General features: G+C 40.4%; 1 protein-coding gene across 1 annotated transcript in view; it reads right to left on the bottom strand.

Moving 5' to 3' along the window:
• Positions 1-3,751, bottom strand: part of srbd1 (S1 RNA binding domain 1) — a 53,291-nt gene extending 49,540 nt beyond the window's left edge. The window contains 5 exon segments of the mRNA XM_034238039.1: positions 45-211; positions 1,825-2,058; positions 2,161-2,548; positions 2,834-2,895; positions 3,641-3,751. Of these exon segments, the coding sequence (XP_034093930.1) occupies positions 45-211; positions 1,825-2,058; positions 2,161-2,548; positions 2,834-2,895 (851 nt within the window). The 5' untranslated portion in view covers positions 3,641-3,751.
• Between the last annotated feature and the right edge of the window lie 5,951 nt (positions 3,752-9,702).

The raw sequence follows: 9,702 nt of genomic DNA on the forward strand, positions 1-9,702 counted from the left end.
TTCCTTGTTTTTATTGCTTAGTTCAAGACGTTTTATCTGCTTACCCTAACTCTTCATATACCAGCTGGACGTCTCGGACAGCGTCAGCATCCATGTGATTGATCATATCTTTGCGGTAGCGGACCATGAACGGCACCGTGTTCTCCTCACGAAGCAACCTGATGATATTTACACACACCCACCGCTCCACACATGTCAGGGTGGACAGCACCTGGGGGAAAGGACACATGCGGATATTCAAAGAGTTCCTATATATTCAAAGAAGTTTGCAAATAGAATCTATTTAATAATAGTCCAAATAAACTGTCCATTGTTTATATATGCATAATGTTGGAGGAAGGTCATTTTACCGTGTTGTGATGTTGTTGAGCTTCAACGAACTACCAATAAACATACACTTACAACGGGTGAATAACTCAGCTGCTTAGGGCCCATTTTAGGCAAATTGGTCGCTGCTGATATTTATCATCGTTTCCCATTCTTGTGTGTACACAGGCCAGTGTTAAGACTCCATCAACAGCTTAACAACATTGTTGATATGTGGCTAACTGTCCTGTTGGTAACAGTGTCTTTTGTACAGATTCTGCGGAAAGCAGAAAGCATTCTGGCCTCTCCAGGTCATGTTCTTGCAGATGAATTTTGTCTGTTGCCATCAGGGCAACTCTAGCTGCTCTTAAGACTAATCACTTTGCAAAATCATTCATCCCTTCTGCACTCAAACTTTTTAATTCTTGAAAGGCTTTTAACTTGATTATTTATTTATTTATTATTGTGATGCTATGAACTATTTATCGTGTAAATTGGAATGATCCACATCTGTGCTCCCGGGTGTATCTGTGTGTTTTCTTCCTGTATGTTCCTGCCTGTGTTCATGACATAAGCTGCTCATAACCAATTGCCCCTTGCGGGATTAATACAGTTGTTGATTGATTGATTGATTCAGGGTTCATACACTTTTTCACCAATGATTTTCAATGACTTTTCCATGACTTCTCCATGACCGTTACCTAATTTTCCATGACCAAAAAAATTACTCTTTCTCAGCGGTACCACTGAAAATGGTTTATTTGAACATGGAACAGGAAAATAAGGTCTGCATATGAAACATGTTGGTCCTATCTAAAATAAATCAAATAGTAGGCTTACTAGCTTCTACACGCTAAAGCAACTAAAATCTCTCACCAGCAAAATACATCGACAGTTAAATGCCATTTCATTACTATACAATACAGTATCATTATAGTATTCAGTGTTTCCCACAGATATGAAATATACTTGGGCGGGTGGTGGCAAGGGGGGGGGGGGGGGTTGCGCGAAAAAAAAAAAAAAGTTTTAACAACATTATTTATTGACTTTTCATTCCGGTATAATCATTTTGCGCAAAGATGGCACTGTTTGTCAGAGCACTTCATCCTTCTGGGATTTCATGAAGAACAGCTCCAACGCCTGTGTGTATGGGAATGCCTCTGGTGCTGGACCATTACTATTTCGGCGATTAGATAAAATATAAATGATATTTGATGCAACTTTAGTTACATTTCCATGACTTTTCCAAAACTTTGGTAAAAATATTGTTTTCCATAACTTTTCCAGGGCCTGGAATTAGCATTTTGAATTTCCATGACTTTTCCAGGTTTTTAATGACCGTCGTAAGAACCCTGTTAATTAGTGTGTATTTTTAACTGAGTTTGTTAAGTTTTGCGAACATTGGTAGAAATATGGATGAGCACTGGTGTTTTGTTAGCCAGTCACTGCTTCTACCATCTGACCAAAATATAAAACACTTTCAAACAAATAAAAATACAAAGACAAACCCTACATTACCTCTATGAAGTCCCAGTTCATATTGAGTTCATTCCTCAGAGCGTTTGCTGTGGACGATGGTAAAGCACTTGGTTGTCCCAGGAAGGCACCACCGGTCTTCTGTTTCTTTAGACAAGGCTCATCAAACGTGAAGTCCTCCACTTCCTCTTTCTTTGCTATAAGTCCAGCGAGTGATGACCCCTCGCCTGCCCACATGTCTGCTTGATTCGCTTCTGACACGATGAATGATACCCTCTGCAAGAAACAAGTAGCACAAGTCATGAAAGAGAGCTTTGCAGTATGTAGGTGTTGCAAAGAGAATAAAACCTCATAATAATTCTATAATGGGTATCTTACCTCTTTCTTCATTTTGGTACTTGGCCCACAGTCTGTGTGTTTTTCTTCTTTCTTTTCTGCAGCCTTGTCATCATTTTTGCCTTCATCAATATTTTTCCTTTTTGTTCCAGCCAACACAGATGTCCTGGAAACCTTCACAACTTTCGAGGCCTGTGTTTTTTGCTCTGCTGCAGTTTTACGTGGTGCTCTTGGCTTAGGAACTTTAGGCTCTTTAGGAGGTTTCGGTTGTTTGGGTGCTTTTGGCTCCTTTGGTTTAGCAGTTCTCTTGGGAGCTGCTTTCTTCTCCCCGGGTACTGCAGGAGCTCCCGCCGTAGTAGTGGGAGCTTTAAGTTTTGGCTCTGCTGGTGTCCATTCATCACTATCCTCATCACTTATCAGTATGATGGACCTGAAGTACAAAAAGAGAAATGTGGAACAAGTGGAAAATCATTAAATATTTTCCCAGGGTTTACCTGCTCATCTCCAATGTTATAAATACAATGGATTACATTTTTTACTATTTTTCTTTACAATGCTGGTATGACTATCAGTTAACATCATCATCTAAAAAAAAAAAACACAGCAAAGGTAAACCCCAACGGAAACCTGTGACAATGAACATCAATATGCCGTTTTTGCAGAATCACATTGTGAAATTATTGAAAAATAAATGAATGATTGAAAAATGACTTACAAGTCGGAGTCCGTGCTGTTCTCAACAACTTTGGCAGTTGTTGTCCGAGGTCTTCGCATCATCTGTTGAAAAATGGTTTTAATAAGTTAGCGTTACATCAAAGCTGAACCATCTCAAAAATGTATTTATTATTACAATAAGCAGAATTTATTCCACTGAACAGTATTTAATTCAGCATTCTAAGTTTAGCTCAATTTTATGTTTTACATGTATAAAACCCATTTCTCCTGCACTACTTGTACATTAGTCTTGCAATATTTTCTTGCATTATTGTATTTATATTGTGTTATTTCTAGCACCAATTGTGTTATTTTTTTTAATGTATTTTACTTATTATATATATTTATGTAGCATTGTTGGAGGAGACTGGGACTTTCATTGCCATTACAACACTGGAGCTACTGTGCTTATGGCAAGCCTTTGAATCTTGAACCGTTCAATTCTAACGTCAGCGTTAAATAGAAAATAACATAGAAAATAACCTTAAATTGTGGTCAGTCAGTTGGAAAAACGCTAAGTTATCCGAGGTAAAGTCAAGCTAGCTATATGTCGACACCCAGCAATGACAAACAGAGAGTATACATATATCTGTGCTTACTTTAGCAGCGACATTAAATGTATTCAAGCTGACATTAACTTGTAGAAGTTTGCTAGCTATAACAAACATGGTTAGCTGAGCTCTCATTTCAAATTTGGCGCTCCGCATTAACACGGTTCGCTGGATAAATGACACAATGTGGCATGTACATGTATGACAATATCTCCCCACAGTAAATAATAAGTAAGAGACACGTTTTACTTTCATACCTTTTTAAATGCTTAAGATATGTGTGTGTATTCCGTCAAAGCGTGTCAACTTTGTCATCCTGCGAGATCCAAAAGTATTAAAGGACAAACACCGTCCCTACACACCCCTCTACCGCCCCCAGTGGATTGGAGGGTACTGCAGTGGATTTGATTTCAGACCATCCCAAAAGATAAACAAATGTTTGCATCCATTGCCCAATGTGTGTGTGGTTACGTCTGTTATTTTAGATTGGACAAAAATATACACTTAGTGGTTAAACGGAGGCGTGTGGCGCAGTGGATAGAGCGTTGGTGTTCGGATCAAGGGGTCACAGTGCAGTCAGCATGTCGTTGTGTCCCTGGGCAAGACACTTCACCCCAAATTGCTCCTGTGGGGATTGCCCACAGTATTTGAGTATGTAAGTCGCTTGGGATAAAAGCGTCTAACAAGCAGGCCCGGACTGGCCATCGGGAGGACCGGGAGGTTTCCCGATGGCCTGGCCTGTTAAGTGGCCTGCTGGCCGGAGGATTTTTTTTTGGTATGTATGTATTGTGAACGCAACGCTGCGCAAATGTGGGTCTGACTCTGCCTCACAGAGGGTGACTGGCTGTCTACATGATGTGGCCTGCCGACATGGCCACTTTCATACAGATCATACACTAATGTCCTCGATTGGTCTCTGTGTGTCATTCAAGCTCGGGAGGGTGTGTATGTGTGGCGGGCGCGAGAGAGAAAGCGCGCGCACCGGTTACGTGTATTGTTGTTGTTAGCATCTGGTGCTAGCTAGCTGCGCTAACGGATATATAATGAGCTGTCAACAAGGTGGAGGAGAGTCCTCTCCAGTCAGACTGAGAGACTGATAACTACAGCTCAGGTGAGGTAAAGGACTTTAGAGTGTTTAGATCAGTGGTCGCCAAACTAAGGCCCGCGGGCCGGGGTACGGCCCGCCTCCACATTTGGCCCGGCCCCCTGAACAATACCAGAGACGCATTATGATTTTTTTTTTATTTTTTTTTTATTTAAAAAAAAAAATTCAGTCTGGACACGCGAATCCTAGACTAGCCCCTGTCAAAATGTTGTGACCTGCTCTATCGAAATCAGTCGCATTGACCCGAAGACACCTTTTGAGTTGTATACACTGTTGGAAAGAGGATATTCCTAGCTTTCTAATGATATCAGGATTGTTTTTGTACTTCAAATATTAAGCGAAATATGTCACATTATATAATGACTGTCACCGAGTCATCATTTTGAGAAAAAGGCCTTCAAAGTTGTCTCTTCTCTGGAATCCATCGATCTGATTGATTATTAGCGGAGCAAATGATCAAAATACTACCGAGGGAAGATATTTTCGTTTGGAGGGGAAGCTCGCGAGTGTGTGTCAGTGTGTGTGCTTGTGTAATTTTGCGTTTGTGTGTATTGTGTTTGTTTCCCGGGGAAAACACTCACGAGAAACACTGGCTGTTGTTATGCCTGCCATTCTCCGCTTGTAATTATGCCGAAGCTTCAAAGTTGTATTTATCATCTGAATTTGCCGAAACAAGTTTAATATTCTGAAAGCCAAGACTTTGTTTAATTGAAATCAGATGAAAACAAACTGTAACGGACCCTGCCGTGTTATCTATGATTACTATACTCTTACATTCATAATTTCAGCGGAGTGAGGGGGGGGGGGGGGGGGGGCGGCGCTGCGGAAGAGCAGATTGCGAGTGAGAAATAAATAAATTGGAAATAAAAGTTTCATATTCTGAAAGCCAAGACTTTGTTTGTTTAAAATCAAACAAAACACCCGAACCCCGAAAAAATAGTTTTTTTTACGTAAATCCACGTTTATTTTTGAGAGATTCTGCTCTGACAACTAAGCTAAACTTTTACCTGTTAAGATTGTGCACGCCTGTTATCTAACCGACAGGTCCGCACTCACTCTCCAGCTGAAACTCTCTCCTTATTAATTTAAGCATTGTACTTATTAATGTATGCAGACAATCACACAATCTATGTGATTTTTGGATTTACCGTGCCTCTCAATTGCCCGTGACAGGTTGGCAAGGTCGATGAATCCTGAAGTTGCCCAAGGATTGTTCAGGGAGCACGAATCCTTGTCAAAAAGAAGACATGGCCAGCAAAATAGACGCTGAAGTTTAGCGCTTCCAGTTAGCCACTCCGTGCGGACATAATTATCCTCATTGAACGTCCGATTCTCTCCCTTTTTCCTCTGTGTACACACAGCTTGAGTGCGGGCATTGGCCTGTCATCTGATTTAATTTTTAGTTGCTGCTGTAGCGGAAGTTTAGTAAAGTTATGTTTGATTAAGTACGCCAAATCTCCTCCCTCCATAATGCTTCATTTGCTTGATAATTTCTAACGGCGGTGATGACAGTTACAGTATTAAAACTGATGTTGATGTGATTTGATTGGATGGCAGTGTCCAATCAAATCGCCAGCCGCCTCTGAAGGGAAGCAAGAGGCGGCTGGCTTCCCTTGGCATGGCCCTGACCAATCACAGGTTGGCAGGGGCATCACGTGGGCCTCATCTGATCGGTCAATCCCTCCATTTTTTTTCACCAAGGGAAGCCAGATTCGGCTGGCCTCCTCTCGCAACAGAGAGTGCAATCTACTGTTTCACCATAACATCTAGAGGGGCGCTGTTTCACTCTTTGTAAAGTACTCAATGAGAATGGGGGAGAGACGGCCGGCAGCAACACACAGCAAAGGAGAATTATCGAAACAAAACAAAGTGTTTTTATTTATTTATTTAAATTAGAACTACAATCCGAAAAAACAGGGGAAGCCTGGCTTCCCTTGGCCTCCGGGAGAAAACGCCACTGACCCAGAGAGGGTTATTTGGTTATTATTTATTTCATAAATAGTGTTATTTATTTCATTAATAGTGTTATTATTTATTTCCTGACTTTTTTTCTGTGAAGATCCCGGAAAGGGTTATTAATATTTGGTTATGTGTGGCTTTCTAGAAAACAATAAATGTTTACGTTTAGACACCCATGCGATCGTCACACTTTTTCTGTTACAAACTGACCCGGCCCCCATCAGAGAAGGGAAAAGTTATGTGGCCCTCACAGGAAAAAGTTTGGGGACCCCTGGTTTAGATAGTTAACTTAGTCTAAGTTCTCTGTGGGTCTCAAACGGTTTGGTCACAATTTATGTAAACACATATTTCCATTTGAAGGGGGAGTGATTAGTAAAATATGCATGAATAATAAAACTAGGTAAAAAAAGGTAAGATAAACCTTAAAAACGTGTTGAGAGCTCAAATTAGTCTTTGTTGCTGCCTCAAAGAGGAGCAGGGGGAGAGGAGGGAGACAGCCAGGAGAGGCTGGTTCAGGAGCACAGACAAGCTCACAACTATAAATGAACCAAAAACAAATAAATAAACAAGTTTCAATGTTTTTCATATTGGATATGGTATGTTATTGGTTATGGCCATGTTTTTATGATTGTATGATTATTTAAATGTATACAGTTCTGTTTCATATGGGTGTAGTCTCTTTTTCCCCCCCTCAAAGTGCACCAGATTGATGCATTTAAGTCCAACATTTAAAAAAAAAAAAAAATCTTACCGGGGGAGCATGACCCTGGACCCCCCTAGAGGATTTGAGGTCCACCTCCACTTAAAATATGTTCACATAGATAGGTTCCTAAATAGATTTGCAATTTTTTTTTAAATAGTGACCCATGTCCATATGTTTATTCTGGAGTAGTAGATTTAAAGTTTAGGGCTATCACTACGTGCAGCAACGCTGTAAATATTGACAAATAAATCCAGAAAAATGTCACAAAAGAAAACTGGTAGTGGCCTGGCTGGGTGTATAATTCCCGGCCTGACTTATTGTCCCAGTCCGGCCCTGCTAACAAGTAACATGTAATGTAATCTCTTCTAATTTAATGTAATGTAAATCAAAAGCAGCATTATCAGAGACACCACACACCCCGGACACTCACTGTTTGACTCACTTCCATCTGGCAAACGGTTCAGGACAATACAATCAATCACACACCAACAGACTGAGGAACAGCTTCTATCCCAGAGCTGTGGCCTCCATCACTCCCATCTATGTCCAACCACAGAGTACATTAAAACAACTGTGAACATTCATAAACACACCTCCGCCCCTCAAAGACTGCAACCACTACTATTTAGAGATATATATGGCTATTTTACTTGTATCCTTTGGTTACTGTTACGTGCCGTGGTGCCGGTGTTTTTGTGTGTCTTTCTCTCTCTCCCTCTATATTGTCTCCAGGTGCAGCCTCTCCCTCCAGGTGCAGCTTCTCCTCCAGGTGCTCCCAATCACCAATCAAGGCCTCCATAAAGGACCTGAGAAAAGCTGCAGTCGCTCTCCCCTTCGCCTCTGGCTGCATGGTGTCTATGTCTCTGTGTGGGACCTGATTTTATTTGTATCTTAATTTGCTTTGCAAGTTGGCTGGTGAGCCCGTTACTTGTCCATCATTGGTAATTAAACCTCCCTTTGTGGCTTCAGAAGATCAGTTTCCGCTCTTTTTTTCTCGTGCCTGGTCGTTTCTGTCCTTCGTTACTTCCCTTCGTACCCCTAGATTAGGAAACGTAACAGTTACTATAAATTATAACCCTGTATGAACACACAGTTAGAAATACACTAGCCTACATTTATTCCGTTTTTGTACATTTAACGTGTTTAGACTGTAAGCCTATAAGTGTAAATATGCACATACATTTAATTGTATCTCGTTGAACTGTCATCGCTACAGTCTGCTTTTAACACTCTTATTTATTTATGTGTCTATTTTTTACTGCACTAAGAGTTGCCAAAGAAATGTCGTTGTACTTTGTATGATGACAATAAAGATATATTCTATTCTATTCTAAATCTAAGTATTTCCAACTGAAATTTGAAGTCAAGTTCTTTTTATTAGTTGGTCATTTTGGACGTGTTTGGTGTCTGCTTTATATCAGTGTTAATATATTAACCAAGTCAGGGAATCCGTGTATCTACCGTTCATTTGTTTTTCTTTATTACACAAGTAAGCGGAAGAGCGTCTGAGAGGCCTTTTTGCTTTGTACCTTACTAAGGCCCATTCCCAAACCGCCCCCTACAACACACTCTCATAATCGTCCAGGAGCGACGTTTGGTCAGGGTCCCGTGGCGTGCAGTTGTGACGCTCCTAGGCTCCTTCAGCTTCATAAAGGGACGCAAATAGCTTTCAACTGATTGCAATGTATTCCCATCTGCGGCGGGATTTGACGCTCATGGAAGCACGGCGTTCGTTTGTGTCGGCTGCCCCTAAAGGCAATGTGAGCGTCCATTCTCATTGGATAACGGATAATTGTACACCCGGAAGTAAGTATTCCCCTTACTGTCGATTGATTTTACAGTGATATCTGCACTACTCATCGACTAAAAAACACCAGATTATCCTTGTTAATTACACAACATTGATTGGTTTAAATTGTGTGCAATGCTTTTGTATTTTTCCCCTTCGATTCAGAGAAACAAATATTTTTTCGGAGCAAAGGATGGCAGAAGACACTAGAATCCCCAGCTATCGGTTAGGACTACTACACCATGTGCTCTATTTGACAAACCCCGTTTTTTTTCACCATTCATTCCAATGGCTGGCGTCTATGTCACGTGATCTTCAAATTTCTCCCTGCAGAAAAAAAAAACATGGCCGAACTTCGTTTTATTCTCGGTGGAAAATGCCTATTTTAAAGTTAGTTTCGCCATTAAAATGTGTTTTGATGTCATTTGATGCGAGAAATATGAGTTGTTATTTCAGATTATGTGAACGAAAACAGCCAAGACACATTTTGAGCCCAGAAAAATAATGTTATTAAGGGCCACAATGCTGTAGCTCAAAAGAAAAACAAGAACAAAACGAAAAACAAGAAGATACACTATTATTAATGTATTATTCATTTTAAATTGAGAAAAATATTTCTACACCTCATAATAGCATAATAATATGAGGACACAAACACTTATAGGCCTAACACTGATATAGTAATGTATTAACTAATACATAATGCATAACCAATGGTAGGCTACAGGAATCCTGTATTCCTTTATCTCACAGAGATAATCTG

Source organism: Gymnodraco acuticeps, unplaced genomic scaffold (genome assembly GCF_902827175.1).
Source record: "Gymnodraco acuticeps unplaced genomic scaffold, fGymAcu1.1, whole genome shotgun sequence".
Lineage (NCBI taxonomy): Eukaryota > Metazoa > Chordata > Actinopteri > Perciformes > Bathydraconidae > Gymnodraco > Gymnodraco acuticeps.